This window comes from Rhinoraja longicauda, chromosome 14, assembly GCF_053455715.1.
Source record: "Rhinoraja longicauda isolate Sanriku21f chromosome 14, sRhiLon1.1, whole genome shotgun sequence".
In the NCBI taxonomy this organism is placed as follows: Eukaryota; Metazoa; Chordata; class Chondrichthyes; order Rajiformes; family Arhynchobatidae; genus Rhinoraja; species Rhinoraja longicauda.
In genome coordinates this window covers 33,081,403-33,098,289 of record NC_135966.1, presented here as the reverse complement: position 1 = coordinate 33,098,289, position 16,887 = coordinate 33,081,403, and the positions used below count along the sequence as shown (strand labels likewise).

Sequence of the window (16,887 nt, the reverse complement as noted above, 5' to 3'; positions counted from 1 at the left end):
TGTGTGCTCCCGATCCAGGTAATCCCCAGGTTCCTGCAGGGCCTGTCTCCATTGCCTTATTACATGGTTTCAAAGCTTACCTGAACAGGGTTGGGGAGAGAGCAGTGCACAAATAAACTGGGGGTGGAAGCTCACTCAGTAGTAACTTACAAAGAAAAAGTCAGAAAGAAAATAAATTGCACAGTGGTGCAAAAAGATAGTGTGTTCCAAGCGGTAGCATAGGCGGGATGGTCCAAATATGTCCATCTGAATGATGCTTAAAGAATCAGGACAACCCATTCTATATTCTACGCAATACTCACTGGTTCGCCGATCGAGCATCCTCGATCTCGTGCGAGTCCGGGGCCAGAGGGTTAGAAAACGGCTCATCTGCAACAAGAGAAAAATAGATATCAGGTGAAGATGTTTTTCCAAATGGAAAAGAAAGCCTTTCAGATTCTTACAGAGAAAGAAATATAAAACCCCATTTTGACGGGGCACAGTAGGACGTCAATTCATTTCCTAGATCAACAGTCTAAGCTTCTTCCAATAACTTAACCACTTCACTGTCCCTAGCAAACCTTTCCCACATTACCTGGTTTGAAATCTAATGTTTACGACTCTAGGGCTCAATGGCAGCACAGTAGCGCAGTGGTGGGGTTGCTGCCTCACTGCACCAGAGACCCGGGATTCAATCCCAACTGTGGTGCTGTTTGTATGGAGTTTGCATGATCTCCCTGTGACCGCGTGGGTATGCTCTGGATGCTCCAGTTTCCTCCCACATTGCAAAGACATACATGTTTTTAGGTCAATTGACTTTGATAAAAATGTAAATTGTCCCGAGTGTGCGGGGTAATGGAGTACAGGGTGATCGCTGGTCAATGCGACACAGTGGGCTGAAGGGGCTGTATCCACCTAAAAAAGCTACCAAGCTTTGTGACTTTTCTAGACTTTTTGTCTGAAGTCGAAAGAGGAATAGGATTCAGCAAGTCACGCAGTATCTCTGAATAGGTGACATTTTGTCAGACGGATTGTACTGGGGGAAAGAAAGCCGGAAGAAACAAGACACAGCACCGAGCCTGGCCGGTATTAGGTTGATACATGCAAAGGAGTTTTTGACATGCTGTTGTTGGACAAAGGCCAGAGATGAAAAGGCAGAAGGGGTGAGACAAAAGGATTGAAGAGTTGCAAATTGTGAAGCTGGAGGAAGGAATGTGGGTGAAAGGGGAGGGGCGAAAGTGGTGCAAGTCCAGGTAGGACACAGGGGAAGCAGGAGGGAAGGGAGGGGGAGTTGGGGGAAGAGAGAGGGGGAGGGTTTTGTAGTTACCTAAAATTGGAGAATTCAATGTTCATACCATTTGGTACCCAAGAAGAATATGAGGTGCTGTTCCTCCAGTTTGCGTGTGGCCTGACTCTAGCAATGGAGGCGGCTCAGGACAGAAAGGTCAGCATGGAAATGGTTGTTAAAATGGGTAGCATTAGGAACGCAGGAGGATGAGGGGCGATCTTATGAAGGTGTGCAAAATCATGAGGGGAATAGATCGGGTAGACACACAGAGTCTCCTGCCCAGTGGGGGAATGTAGAACCAGAGGACATGGCATAGGTCCAGGGTGAGGGTGGGTGGGTGTGTGGAAGGAAATGCCAGAGCCTCTGGCAGTGGACGTAGATGAGGCTGTTTAAGAAACAGTTAGACAGGTAGACAATAGGTGCAGGAGTAGGCCATTCGTCCTTCGAGCCAGTACCACCATTCAATGTGATCATGGCTGATCATTCTCAATCAGTACCCCGTTCCTGCCCTCTCCCCATACCCCCTGACACCGCTATCATTAAGAGCTCTATCTAGCTCTCTCTTGGATACAGGGATGTACAGAGTACAGGGATAGGACAGGTTTGGAGGGATATGGGACAAAAGGCAGGCAGGTGGGACTAGTGCAGATGGGACTAGTCTAGTGTAGATGGGCATGTTGGTCGGCGTGGGCAACTTGGGCCCCAGGAGTCGGACCCCCGGGCCTTGGTGGTTCTCCCCTCGGCGGGGCCGGGAGAAGCAGCGGCTACAGGCCGCACCGCCTCCCACCAACTCCCAGCCTCTGGCCTCCTTCAACAGTCCCGCGTCCCGCTCCCGCCCCCCACGCTAGCGCGGCTCCGACCACTCACTGTCTCTCTCCGGCATCTTGAACGGCCCCTCGGGGTCTGCGGCACCGAGTGACGGCGCCGGCACTCGACAAACTCGGGAACAAACAAACAAACGAACGACGAACCCGAGCGGTCCTCCCAAACTCCCCCACCTATCCCACAAGCCCCCGCCGCCCCACGTCCCGCCTCCACCTGCCTCCGATTGGTCAGGCGCCGCCAGAGCGCGCTCTCCGATTGGTCATCCCACGACGCTCCCGACACCGCTCCGTTACTATTGGTGAATTTTCCCAGAAGGCCACAGCGATTGGTCTGTTCCCACGCCCGTCAATGCGCCGCGCGCTGAATGGCTGCCCGCACCGTCAATCAACGGGTGGAGGCGTCACCTGAACGGGCGCAAGATGGCGGCGGCGGCCGTGGTGAGGGGCATCGGGTCAAAGCTGAGCCACAACCTCCGGGAGCTGCGCATTCACCTGTGCCAGAGCTCGGCGGGCAGCCAGGGAGTCCGGTGAGTGAGGCCGGTGGACGTGGACCAAGTGAAGGGGGAGAGTGAGCTGCTGATGGGCCGAAGGGGAGAGGGGTTGTCGTGAACTGTGGAGGTTATTGGGAGGAAGAGGTGGTAGGCAGGTTGATGATGGGAGGGGAGAAGTGATGGGGCAGATCGGTGAGGTTAGAGGTGGGAGTGGGGTAATGGGGGACGTATTGGGGAGGCTGGGCCCTGGTGAGAGAGGTAACGGGGGGCGGGGTGTGGAGAGATGTTCGGTGGGAGCATTGGTGGCTGATGGGGGAATGGGGCGATGGGTGGGAGAGACAGCTGAGGTTGGGGTGGGGCAGAAAGAGATGGGGGGTGGGGCAGAAAGTGATGGGGGAGTTGCTGGTGACATGGGAAGGGGAATAATGTATCACAAAATGCTGGAGTAACTCAGTAGGTCAGGCAGCATCGAGGAGAGAGGGATAATGTGTACAGTTCTGGTCACCTTGCTGCAGGAAGGTCAGCATTAAACTGGAGAGGGGGCACAATAGATTCACGAGGATGCTACTGGCTCAGGAGGATTTAAGCCACAAGGCTGGGTCTTTTTCCACTGGCGTGTATCAGGCTGAGGGGTGAGTCTTTTCCCCAGGGGTTCGGGGAGCCAAAAGCTGGAGAATATGAGTTTTAGATGAGAGGGGAAATATTTAAAGGGAAACTTTAAATACAGTGGGTTGTGGGTAGTTAAAATGAGCTGTCAGAGTAATTAGAAGCTTGTACAATAACAGCATTAAAGGCCCTCTGAAGTTTTTTGTCTAGAGATACAGCACAGAAACAGGCCCTTCAGCCCACTGAGTCTGTGCTGACCAGCGATCACCGCATACACTATTTTTATCCTATACACTAGGGATAAATTACAGAAGCCAATTAACCTATAGACCCAGACTTCTTTGGAATGTGGGAGGAAACCGTAGCATCCGGAGAAAACCCACACTTAACAAGGAGAACATGCAAACTTTGTGCAAACAGCACCCATGGTCAGGACCGAATCAGCTCTCTGGCGCTGTGAGGCAGCAACTCCACCACTGAATAGGAAAGGTTGAGAGGGATATGGGTCAGGTGTGGGCAAGTGGAACTGATTTAGTTAAGCATCTTGGTCAGCATTGACAACTAGTCTGACAGGCCTCTGTTGTATAGCTCTGTGGCTCTAAGTTACATTGGGAGAGGTGATTGGGCTGGGGCTGCTGAGGTGGGAAGGGTTTCCATAGAGTTTCTTGGAGTAAATATCACCAGCAACTTGTTCTGGACCAAGCATATTGAAGCAATATCAAAGAAAGCACACCAACGTCTCTACCTCCTCAGAAGGCTTAGGAAGTTTGCCATGTCCCCAACAACTCTCACCAACTTCTACAGATGTGCCGGAGAAGCATTTTATCGGGATGCATCACAGCATGGTTTGGGAACAGCTCCATCCAAGTCCGCAAGAAATTGCAGCGTTGTGGACACATCCCAGACCATCACACAAACCAACCTCCCTTCCATTGACTCCATCTGCACTTCATGCTGCTTTGGCAAGGCCACCTGCATAATCAAAGACCAGTCTCATCCTGGGCACTCCCTTTTGTCCCCTCCCATCAGGCAAGAGGTATAGACGTGTGAAAATGCACACTACCAACTACCTTATTGAAGACCCTCGGACTATCTTTAATCAAACATCTTGCACTAAACGTTATTCCCTTTATCCTATATCTGTACACTGTGGACAGCTCAATTGTAATCATGAATAGTCTTTTCACTGACTGGTTAGCACGCAACAAAAGATTTTCACTGTACGTTGGTACACGTGACAACAAATTAAATTGGACTGAGGGTGGAAGACACCATGGATTGGGGGGGGGGGGGGGGAGAGAATGATGAGAATGTACTCGTCTTGGAGGAAATACAAGCCTTCTTTAAATTATAATGTTTTATTCTTAATTGTTTACTGTATGTCGTGTTGTTACTTGCGAGCAAAGCACCGAGGCAAATTCCTTGTATGTATACATATTTGGGTAATAAAATTTATTCAATTCAATTCAAGTACTATAATGAAGGGGTTGCTGGCAGGATGGGGTCTGCGTACACATTCAATGATGTTTTGGAAAATAAAATAAAATGTATTTTCATTGAAACATGCAGAATTAAAGGCTTGAAAATGAGGGTAATTTCTGATGAGCATCCTGAGTCAAGAAATTATTCTTCATGCAACATCGAACAGTACAGTGCAAGAACATGCCCTTTGGTCCACAATGTCCATGCCTAACATGATGCCATGATAAACCAATCTCATCTCCCTGCACATGATCCATGCTCTGCATATCAACCTACCTATCTGAGAGCCTCTTAAATACAGGTCCACCACCGATTTTCTGGCGACTGGTGGTCCTTCTTCAGACTGAGTCAGGGGAGAGGGAAACTAGAGGTATGAAAAGGTACAGAATAGATCAGAGCTGGCACCGATGACCCGGGAAAGGTGGAGCCCACAATGGTTCATTGTTGGCTGCGAAGGAGGTGATAATAGCAGGACGACTAGAGTGGGGGATGGGCGGAGAGAGAAGGAATGCAAGGGTTACTTGAAATTAGAGATCAATTATTCTAATTTGGGTTGTAAGCTGCCCAAGCGAAACATGAGGTGCTGTTCCTCAAATTTGTGTGTGGCCTCACTCTGACAGTGGAGGAGGCTCAGGACAGAAAGGTCCGTGTGTGAGTGGGAGGGAGGAGTTAAAATGTTTAGCAACCGGGAGATCACGTAGGCCAAGGTGGACTGAATGCAGGTGTTGAGCGAAAGGGTTGCCCATGAACGAATTAGGTCAAAGGGCCTGTTTCTGTAATATCTCTAAAGAATGGAGAGCTGAATCACAAAGTTTTGGAGGGAGGTCAGTTTGGTTTTTGGTATCTGATGAGTCTGTTCATATTTAATTTGATTGAGTTGGCAATGGGGAAACGTCAGTATTTGATGAGAAAACGGACCATCTGCTCAAAAATAAATACATGGGGAAACAGAATTAAGGTGATTGATGATGAAAATATCTATGTGGCAACTCGTTATCTGGAATGTAGTGCCTGAAAGTCTGGTGGAAACAGATTTGATACTGAGCTGGAGCCAACTGAATTTCAGCAGATCGTGCAGAGAAATTTAGCTTTAGTTTTTGAGTTTTAGAGATACAGTGTGGAAACAGGACCTTCGGATGACTGCGTCCGAGCCGACCAGTGATCACCCTGTAAACTAGCACGATCCTACACACTAGGGACAATTTACATTTATACCAAGCCAATTAGCATACAAACCTGTATGTCTTTGGAGTGTGGGTGGGGGGAATGGAGCACGCAGAGAAAACCCACGTGGTCACAGGGAGAACATACAAACTCTGTACAGAGAGCACCCGTAATCAGGATGGAACCCGGGTCTCTGGCGCTATAAGGCAGCAACTGTACCGCTGCGCCTCGGTGCCACCATGGCAAATGTTGGCTAACTGGAGCGAGGCTGAGTGAACATGGCAGATGTCCACTGCTGCACTATGCAACCCAAAAGTCAGAAGCCAACTAGTGGTGTGTTGCTGCCAGATCTGACCCACTGCTCCACACAGTGTCTGTGTGAAAGAAGGCATCTGGTATACTTGTTTCCCCCGAAACATCACACATTCCTTCTCTCCATACATGCTGCCTGTCCCGCTGATTTACTACAGAATTTTGTGTATCTTCGGTGTAAACCAGCATCTGCAGTTCCTTCCAACACAGGTGAAGGGGCGGGGTTGATTGGTAGATGGGTGGATAAAGGCCAGAGATGACAAGGAGACAAAAGGGTGTCAAACAAGGAAAGAAGAGAAAAGAAAAACACGTCATACCTTTTACTAGCTCCCAGTCTACTTCTGTTGCCGCTTTCAGAGAACTAACTAGTACTCGTGTTCTAGGTCACTCATGGTCCTGCTACTCACTGGGTCTGCTCTTCTCTGGTTTAACTCCCCCCCCCCCCTCTGTTGTGGGGTAGACTGACTCCCCTCCCCAATCTTTGCACATCCCCCATCCTTTGCACTTATCACTTTAGTTTCATGTATTTTGTGTTTTATGACTGTTGGCAGATCAATTTCCCCCCTGCGATAAATAAAGTTGTATCGTATCGTAATTTCCCAAAAGGCATAAGCTAAATTCCATCTGCCATTCCTTTGCCCACTTTATGGGCTGATCTGTATCCTATTGCGACCTGAGATGACTTTCTTCCCAGTTTTGGTATCATTTGCAGACTTTGTAATCATCCCACCTACATCCTCATCCAAATCAGTGATGTGTACAACAGGACCCAGCGCTGATCCCAGCCGCCAACTGGTCAGAGGCCTTCTGTTCCTCTTGCCTTTCCAAAGCCTCCATGTTCTTCCTGTAATGGGGAGACCAGAAGTACACACCACGCTCAACACGCAGCCTGATCAAGGTTCTGTGAAGGTGCGTCATGACCTCCTCATGGTTCTTGTTTTGCCTCATTCAGGGACTTCATTGAGCAGCACTATGTGACGATGAAGAAAGCCAATCCCGAATTTCCAATCCTAATCCGTGAATGTTCCGGTGTGCAGCCGAAAGCGTGGGCTCGATATGGTAAGGAAGCAAGTCCAACAGGGGTTGAATGGAGTGGGTGTAAATATATGCTTGGTGACCAACACGGAATGAGTGGGCCGAATGGCCTGTTTCCATGCTGTTTTATACTGATTTGATCAACAAGAAATTAGGCTGTTAGCTCCTCTGTTCATAAGTCAAGCGTATTTTATTATGTTTGAAATTGAACAATTAAATTTTTACTTGCAACAGTAAAACAGATATGTAAATGTAGTATTCTGTAAAACCCATAATAAGTGTATATACATGTATATACATATACATACACATATACATGTGTGTGTGTATAAAAAAAACACAAATAAATAAAGAATAACAGTGCAAGTCAAAAATAAAATTTTAAAGCAGAATGAGGATATTTAGACCATCAAATCTGTCCCACCTTTCAATCTTTGCTCCACTAATCTATCTTTACCTTTCAAACTCATTCTCCTGCTTTCTCCCCGTAACCTTTCACGCCCTTACTATTCAAGAACGTGTCAATTTCCACTTTAAAAGCATGCAAAGATTTGGCTTCACAGCCATCTGTGGCAATAAATTCCACAGATTAATTACCTTCTGGCAAATTCCTCCTCATCTCCATTTTAATGGTACATCCTTTTATACTGAGGCTGTGCCCTCTGATCCTAGACTCTCCCACTAGTGCAAATATCCTCTACATTTCCACTCTATCCAGGCCATTCTGGCTTGTGAAGGGTGTTGTCATCATAAACAGCCCATCTACATTCTCATCCCTAACTTTACAAGCTGTTCCCACCTTGATCAGTCTCTGTAATTTTATTGCTCCATTGGATCTTTTTGTATCAATAATTTTAATCATTCCACCAACGTTACCTAGCCAAAAAACTCTGAAATGACCTCCCTAATCCATTCTTCTAATAAATGCTCTTTAAAATCTACCTAATTGTTTTTAGAGTCAAACAGCATGGAAACAGGCCCTTCGACTCAACATGCCCCATCTACACCAGTCCTACCTGCCTGCGCTTGGCCCATATCCCTCTAAACCTATCATATCCACGTACCTATCTAAATGCCACAAACATTGCGATAGTACCTGACTCAACTACCTCCTCCGGCAGCTTGTTCCATACACCCATCACCATTGTGGAAAAAAAATTACCCCTCAAGTTCCTATTAAATCTTTCCACCCCTCACCGTAAACCTATGTCCTCTGGTTCTCAATCCCCCTACACTGGGCAAAAGACTCTGTGCATCTACCAGATCTATTCCTCTCATGACCTCTGGTCACCAGCTAACTATTGTAACTCTCCTACCCATTCCCCTACTGACCGTTCTGTACTGGGCCTCCTCCATTGCCAGAGTGAGGCCACACACAATAACTGGAGGAACAGCACCTCGTATTCCGCTTGGGTAGCATAGAACCCAACGGGATGAACATTGAATTCTCCAATTTAGGTTAGGAAACCACCCCCTTTCCCCCCTCTCTTTTCCCTGTGCCCCACCTGGATGGGCACCCATTTCCTCCATTATCCCAACCCATCCCCCCCCCCCACCTTTCACATTCCCTTCTACCTATATCCCTTCCTATGGTTTTACATTTTGCACCTTCTGTATCTTTCCTTGGTAAACCAGCATCCACAGTTCCTTGTTTCTATATTCAGTGTTTTTGTAGTCATGAAATCTACTTTATAAGGTGAGGAAAGATTCAATTGGAACATAAGGGGTAATTTTTTTTTACACAGAGGATGGTGGGTATATGGAATAAGCTGCCGGAGGAGGGAGTTGAGGCAGGTATTATCATAACATTTAAAAAAAACATTTAGACAGGTACATGGATAGGAAAGGTGGGCAAGTTGGGCTGAAGGGCCTGTTGCCACCCTGTGTGTCTCTATGACTATAAGTAAAATAATTTTCTCCAGAGATGCTGCCTGATCCACTGAGTTACTCCAGCACTTTGTCTCTTTTTTTGTGTGGTAAACCAGCATCTGCAGTTCCTTGTATTTGAATTGTCTTCACGTTGCATACATGAAGCAAATGGCAAAACAATCTGCAGAATTATTGATATTTCTCCCAAGCATGTCCCATATTTTAATGTTGCCTGGCTGAACAATCAGTCACAAGAGGCAATTAACGGATCTGATTATGATGCATGTCTTCTTTATTTCCCTCTTGTTTCAGACTTTGGAAGAGAGAGGAATGTAGTGTTGGATAATTTAAACTCTGAGCAGGTGGCAAAGGCATTGGAGTCTCTAATTACCAAGCCATGAACTATAGTCCAATCACTCCACGAAGAACAAACAGTCGCTCGGTGACGTGCATTTCAATGCATTGCCAGTTTTCCCTCAGTGGAAATAAATCTAACAGTAAAATAAATCTAATTTAAAATGAATCTGTGATCTGCGTGTGCTTCCATTTTCTGCGGTAATATTCCAAATGTCTTTGGCGGTAACGTTCTTAATGAGCGAGCAGGATAAAATATTAAACCTGTCCCCAATTGCCTAAACACCATCTTGGAATGACAATTTCCCATCCGTGCACGAGTTAAGGGCAATTTGTGTGCGAGTTTGCTTGGGGATTTTGTGAGTCTCGATTCGCTTAGCTCATTTAATGGTTTGCACAGATCTTCGTCCCAGCTGTGTGAAATGGATTGCAATTCAAGTTCCCAGATGCGAAAGTAGTTAAACTAAATACCAAACACTCTTCAAAATGGTTCCAGTGGAAAAAAAACTTCTCCCTTCCCTGACCCGATATTGCTTCTCTCCCTGCGACTATTTGCTGTTAAGTGCCGCATGGAACTATCAAAAGAAAGTGTGACCCGAATAACAACAGTGAGGTAGGTCCACAGTTATGTATTGAACCATGCAAAACAGTGGAAAGTTATAGAGTCATAAAGTCATACAGCATGGAAACAGGCCCTTCAGCCCAACGTGCCCACACTGACCAACATGTCCCATCTACACTAGTCCCACCTGCCTGCATTTGGCCCATATCCCTCCTAAACCTATCCTATCCATTTACCTGTCTAATTGTTTCTTAAATGTTGCTGCCTCAACTACCGCCATTGGCAGCTCGTTCCATACACCCACTACCCTTGTGTGAAAAAAGTACCCCTCAGATTCCCGTTAAATCTTACCCCCTTCACCTTAAACCTTTATCCTCTGGCCATAGATGGTGTACTAAAACAAGAAAACCCAAACTGAAGAAGGGGCACGACCACAAACATCACCTGTCTATGTCCTCCACAGATGTTGCCTGACCAGCTGAATTCATCCAGCACTGTGTTATTAATGCTCAAGACTTAAGCATCTGTCATCTCTGGTGTCTCCAAAGCAGTGGACAATCCTAGAATGCAAGGCTCAGTCATCAATAGAACACAGTACTCCTCCCACTTCCTCCAAACCAGAGGCGTAGCTATGGGCACTCGCATGGGCCCTAGCTATGCCTACCTCTTTGTCGGGTACGTCGAACAATCCCTGTTCCGGACGTACACTGGCCCCATCCCCGAACTCTACCTCCGCTACAATGACGACTGCATTGGTGCTACCTCTTGTACCCATGCAGAACTCACTGACCATACATTTCACCACTAATTTCCACCCTGCTCTTAAATATACTTGGACCATCTCCGACATTTCCCTACCGTTTCTGGATCTCACCATCTCCATCACAGGAGACAGACTAGTGACTACTACAAACCTACTGACTCCCACAGCTTTGTGGACTACACTTCTTCCCACCCTGTCTCCTGTAAAAAGTCTATCCCCTACTCCCAATTCCTCCGTTTATGCCACATCTGCGCCCAGGAAGAGGTGTTTCACACTAGGGCATCAGAGATGTCCTTATTCTTTAGGAAACGGGGCTTCCCCTCTTCCATTATAGATGAGGCTCTCACTAGGGCCTCCTCTATATCCGGCAGCTCCACTCTTGCTCCCCTGCTCCCAGTTCTTAACAAAAGATAAAGTCCCCCTTGTCCTCACCTTCCACTCCATCAGCCAAGGATCTTCAATGAGGTGGATAGTAGCTCTTGTTGACGAGAGGTTGGTTCAATTGTCTGATAAGTGCTGGTAAACAATCCCTGAATCTGGAGGTGTGCGATTTCACACTTCTGTACTTCTTGCCTGATGGGAGAAGGGGGTGTCCGGGGTGAGACTGGTCCTTGCTGAGGCACCGTGAAGTGCAGATGGAGTCAATGGAAGTGTGGTTGGTGTTGTAAACAATATTGAGAGCTGATAATTAGTGAATAGGGATGTGGATTGTGCCAATGTGGTGGCAGGAAACTGCAGACAAAGTCTAACAGGAATGTCATTGATTATGCGTGCACCCTATCATTGTATCAGACTCGGCTGGAAACTGCAGACAAAGTCTAACAAGAATGTCATTGATCATGCGTGTACCGAGCATTGTAACAGAAATTTGGACCTTCTGTTGACGAATTTAGACTTGTGGATAATCATCTCATTCTGTTTGTGACCTAATTAAGACTTTGTTGTATTGTTAATCAAGTCTCTGCAAAATCCCGTTACTGTCAATCAAGTTTCTGAGTAGTCTTGTCATCTGAGAATATAAAAAATGTCCCAAAGCCACACTTGACAGGTCAGCTTTGGCTGGCCTCCTGGTGCACCACTCCAGTTCAATAAATCGCCCGTTACTTCAAACACCAACTCTGCATGGCTTGTGCATTTTTTGCTCCTAGTTGGTGCGTGCGATGGTCAGGGCTCCTTCCACAACTCTCTGCAACTTCTTGCGACCTTGCTCTGAGCTGTTCCAAAAACCAGGCTGTGATGCATCCCGATAAGATGCTTTTTGTGCCACATTTGTAGAAATTGGTGAGGGTTGTTGGTGTCAAGCTAAACTTTCTAAGCCATCTAAGGACATACTTAACTTTCCTTATTTATGAACTTTGTCGACTTTTACAATAAGAACCTTCCCTCCCACCCAATCACATTTTGCATTTAAAGCTCACCATGACAAGGTAATGTCCCATACGTCAATTTATTTTGAAGATGATGACACTGAAGAACATTTGTATTTTTATTACAAGGTAAAGGCAGACAAGTGTGCCGCTGTAGTTTTTGTGCTTCACTGATATTAAACCTATGCATCAGAAACCTGATGCAGTCATTCCCCCGCACAGCTCCAAATCACCTTGGGGTATTGTGCTACATTAAGGGAGTTATATAAATGCAAACACTCTCATAAAGCCACTGTAGTCTGAAATGAAACACACTTCTAATCTGCTAATCGGGAGAATGCTAATATGGGAAATAGTGAAAAGTGGTGCTTGGGTTCAGGCTGAGACTTTATTCTGTAACAAATGATGATAAACCATAAAGAATAGCTTGGATTTTGAAGACACAATGAACTGCAGATGTTGGTTTACGAATCAAAAAGACGCAAAGTGCTGGAGTAACTCAGTGGGTTAGGCAATATCCCTGGAGAACATGGATGGGTGACTTTTCGGGTCGGGATCTTTCTTCAGACTGATTGTGGGGGGCTGGTGGGGGAGAAAGCTGGAAGAGAGGTGGGGGAGGGACAAAGCTGGCAAGTAACAGGTGGACTTCTTTCCTTATCACCTTCGCTTTCTTGTTACCTGACACCCTTATGTCTCCTTTACATCTCCGGCCTTTGTCACTCCACCCACCTGCCAATCAGCCCCCCCACTTGTATCAACCTCTCACTTGCCAGGCTTTGTCCCGCCACTATCTCTCTTCCAGCTTTCCCCTACTCCATCAGCCTGAAGAAGGGTCCTGACGCGAACCGTCACTTATCCATGTTCACCGGAGATCTACCTGACCCGCTGAGTGCCTCCAGCACTGTTTTGTTCAATTCGCAGACAGTTCAGCAGGTGACAATGGGTGTGGCCAAGATTCCTGAGATAGGGTGTCAATTTAGTTTATCTAGTTTTAGTATAGTTTAGTTTAAAGAGCATAGAAATAGGCCCTTCAGCCCACACTGACCACCCAATTCACACTAGTTCTATGTTATTCCCACTTTCTCATCCAGTCTTTTCACTGTACATTGGTGCATGTGACAATAAACTAAACTAACTCCCTACACACCAAGGGTAAATTTTACCGGGGGCCAATTTACCAACAAACCCCCACGTCTTTGGAGTGTGGGAGGAAACCAGAGCACCTGGAAAAAACCCATATGGTCACAGGGAGAACGTGCAAACTCCATACGGACAGCACCTGTAGTCAGCTTCAAACCCATGTCTCTGGCGCTGCAAGGCATGCCTCTACCTGTTGTGCCACTGTGCTGCCTTGTACTGGAACTACAAGGAACCGCAGATGCTGGTTTAGGAGAAAAAAAGGCACCAAGTGGTGTTTATGGAGTAAGCCAGTGGGTCAGGCAGCATCTCTGGAGAACATGGGCATACGGCGAGCAATTGACGCATCTGTCAGAGTGGAAAGGGCCTCGGGAGATGAGGGGAAGTTGTCCATCAACCCAGACACTGGCGAGCGTCTATATTCTTCAAGCGATGCAGAGGCTGAGAGGTGGGGAAACATCTCGGACCCCCGGGAACGGGAGAGGTAAAGAGAGCTCATCTTCATTATTCCACCTTCAAATGAACTTCATTTCTATTCTGACCGCCAACAGCAGCTTGTCAAACTGCCTGTGGAGAGAGAGGAAGTAATTAATCGGGGAGGAATTTGCCTGCAATGTTATGCGAGTCAGGCCTGTGCGTTATCATGGGTTTTCTAATCAGATAACCGGTTTCCATGGAGACCACCGGCGCGGCCTTTAATCCCTGGCAGTCGGTGAAACCCCTCGGCCTCCTGACTGAGGGAAGAGAGGTCTATTGTTGCACTCCCCCGGGGGGAAGAGCAGAGGCTGGCAGGAGTCATCCCGCTCTAGCATTGCCAGCAGTACTGCAGCAGTAAACTGGCTCCAGACGGATGGGAAGAAAGGGGCTTGTGGCAGCAGCCAGCAGGGACGAGTCTTTCATCCCCATCTGTCGGTTTTGGATGCGAGAGTGGAACCAGTCCCACTCTCTGGCAGGGCAGCCTTCTCTCACTGCCCTCAACATCTGCGTGTTTGCTCTCTCTCTCTCTCTCTGGCTCTCTCTCTCGACATCCGCGCTCTCTCTCTCTCTCTCTCTCCCTCTCTGGCTCTCTCTCTCGACATCCGCGCTCTCTCTCTCTCTCTGGCTCTCTGTCACTCTACATCTGCGTTCTCTCTATCAACATCCGTGCTCTCTCTCTTTCTCTCAATTTCCGCGTGCTCTCTCTCACACATCTGTGCGCGCTCTCTGCATACAGACAAGATAATCAGCGATCTCCCCTGGTGGGACTGATCTTGTAAGACATTTGTTTGCAAAAACAAAGGACACAAAGTACTGGAGTAAGTGTGGAGGGCACAGTGGTGCAGCAGGCAGAGCCGCTGCCTCACAGAGCCAGAGGCCCGGGTACGATCACGTGTGTGTGTCTGTGTGCATGTGTGTACGTTTCTGCGTGTGCATGTGCGCGCAACTGTGCGTGTGTGCACACTGTGCGTGTTTCTGCAACTGTGCACGGGAGGGGGGTTTTAATAAGTGAAGATTGGACAAAGGCCAGAGATGAAAAGACAGAAGGTGTGAGACAAAAGGTCTCAGTCTAAAGAAGGGTTCCAACCCGAAACGTCACCAATTCCTTTTCTCGAGATGATGCCTGACCTGCTGAGTTACTCTAACACTTTATGCCTATTTGCAGTTCCATGTTTCTACACGACACTCCAAGTGCGGCCTCACCAGCATCTTGTAGAAGTTAATTTAAAATTAGAGGTTCGAAGATTTTTGGTAAACAATCGTGTTGCTCCTGTTACAGGTACCAGACGCCTACCTTATCTGTGAAGTATCTGTCCATTAGAAAATTGGCTCGGTCTCTGATTTCCTTGTTGCTGTTGTACTGAATCGCTTCAAGCGCCTCGACCCCATTATGATTTGCAAACTCCTCGCAGGCCTGTCAGAATGAGAGATTTAGAAATCAACTGAAAAGCAGATTGTGGCGGCACAGTGGCAGTGCTGCTGCCCCACAGTGGCCGTGCTGCTGCCCCACAGTGGCCGTGCTGCTGCCCCAGTGGCCGTGCTGCTGCCCCACAGTGGCAGTGCTGCTGCCCCACAGTGGCCGTGCTGCTGCCCCACAGTGGCAGTGCTGCTGCCCCACAGTGGCCGTGCTGCTGCCCCACAGTGGCAGTGCTGCTGCCCCACAGTGGCCGTGCTGCTGCCCCAGTGGCCGTGCTGCTGCCCCACAGTGGCAGTGCTGCTGCCCCACAGTGGCCGTGCTGCTGCCCCACAGTGGCCGTGCTGCTGCCCCACAGTGGCCGTGCTGCTGCCCCACAGTGGCCGTGCTGCTGCCCCACAGTGGCAGTGCTGCTGCCCCACAGTGGCCGTGCTGCTGCCCCACAGTGGCCGTGCTGCTGCCCCACAGTGGCCGTGCTGCTGCCCCACAGTGGCCGTGCTGCTGCCCCACAGTGGCAGTGCTGCTGCCCCACAGTGGCAGTGCTGCTGCCCCACAGTGGCCGTGCTGCTGCCCCACAGTGGCAGTGCTGCTGCCCCACAGTGGCAGTGCTGCTGCCCCACAGTGGCCGTGCTGCTGCCCCACAGTGGCCGTGCTGCTGCCCCACAGTGGCCGTGCTGCTGCCCCACAGTGGCCGTGCTGCTGCCCCACAGTGGATGTGCTGCTGCCCCACAGTGGCAGTGCCGCTGCCCCACAGTGGCCGTGCTGCTGCCCCACAGTGGCAGTGACGCTGCCCCACAGTGGCATTGCCGCTGCCATACAGTGGCAGTGCTGCTGCCTCACAGTGGCAGTGCTGCTGCCATACAGCGCCAGAGACCCGGGTTAGATCTCGACTACGGGTGCTGTCTGTACAGAGTTTGTACGTTCTCCCTGTGACCGCGTGGGTTTCCTCCAGTTGCTCCGGTTTGCTCCCACACACCAAAGACATACAGGTTTTAGGTTAATTGGCTTTGGAAAGTTGTAAAATCGTCCCTAGTGTGTAGGATAGTGCTAGTGTGTGGGGATCGCTGGTTGGCACAAAACCTGGTGGGCCGAAGGGCTTGTTTCTGTGCTGCATCTCAAAACTAAATGTGGTAACTGTTTCTGTACTACCTTGGAAAGATATCGACTATTGTTACATTATTACACTATAACCATTGCACCCTTGTACTTATGAATGATTGTGCTTATGCATAGTATTATTTTACTGAATTGTATACAAAAGAAAGCATTGCACTGGATGCACTGCTTTGTACACGTACAAGAAAACATGTTTGCTGGAATCGTGACAAGAAAATACTGTTGACAATTACGGGTTATGCAGTTGATGGACGGCAAGGAGTCGATGGGACGCACGCACGCACGCACGCACACGCCGAGTTCAGGGTGGAACCCAGGTCTCTGGCGCTGTGAGGCAGCGGCTCTTCCAGCTGCACCACTGTGCCGCCACTTTATTGTAACGTAATCTCCTTTCAAATCAAAATGCCAGTCACTGGTGTGACGTGCCAACACTATCGCCTGGGTGCTTTAAGCTTCTGAATTAGTGCAGATTTGAATCAAAAGTTTAATGGGCAAAGCTATTCAACCAGTTTCCGGCATCTGTTCTTTGAGTAAAATATGAAAGGAATTTATACATTTTAACAAGGGTCACTGAGGGAGCCAAGTATTGAACCGTTGCATCTGTCACTACGTACCATTTATACACAAGTCAGCTTCTGCTGTCTCAG

The 16,887-nt window shown here is 48.2% G+C and overlaps 3 protein-coding genes across 4 annotated transcripts in view; 1 reads left to right on the top strand and 2 right to left on the bottom strand.

Moving 5' to 3' along the window:
* Positions 1-2,267, bottom strand: part of ik (IK cytokine) — a 47,135-nt gene extending 44,868 nt beyond the window's left edge. Inside the window, exons 1-2 of the mRNA XM_078411166.1 lie at positions 2,135-2,267; positions 303-369 (exon numbers count right to left, since the gene is read on the bottom strand). Coding sequence (XP_078267292.1) covers positions 303-369; positions 2,135-2,150 — 83 coding nt within the window. The 5' untranslated portion in view covers positions 2,151-2,267. The remainder of the gene's footprint in view (positions 1-302; positions 370-2,134) is intronic.
* A 200-nt stretch (positions 2,268-2,467) lies between these two features.
* On the top strand, positions 2,468-9,573 carry ndufa2 (NADH:ubiquinone oxidoreductase subunit A2). The gene is made up of 3 exons (XM_078411165.1): positions 2,468-2,618; positions 7,099-7,205; positions 9,363-9,573. The coding sequence occupies exons 1-3, from the start codon at positions 2,512-2,514 to the stop codon at positions 9,449-9,451; spliced, it is 303 nt and encodes a 100-aa protein (XP_078267291.1). The 5' UTR covers positions 2,468-2,511; the 3' UTR covers positions 9,452-9,573.
* Positions 9,574-12,200: 2,627 nt separating this feature from the next.
* tmco6 (transmembrane and coiled-coil domains 6) overlaps positions 12,201-16,887 on the bottom strand; it is a 29,973-nt gene continuing 25,286 nt past the window's right edge. For both annotated transcript variants that reach the window (XM_078411162.1, XM_078411164.1), the window contains 2 exons: positions 15,005-15,124; positions 12,201-13,800 (listed from right to left, as the gene is read on the bottom strand). In XM_078411162.1, the coding sequence (XP_078267288.1) occupies positions 13,792-13,800; positions 15,005-15,124 (129 nt within the window). In that variant the 3' untranslated portion in view covers positions 12,201-13,791. The remainder of the gene's footprint in view (positions 13,801-15,004; positions 15,125-16,887) is intronic.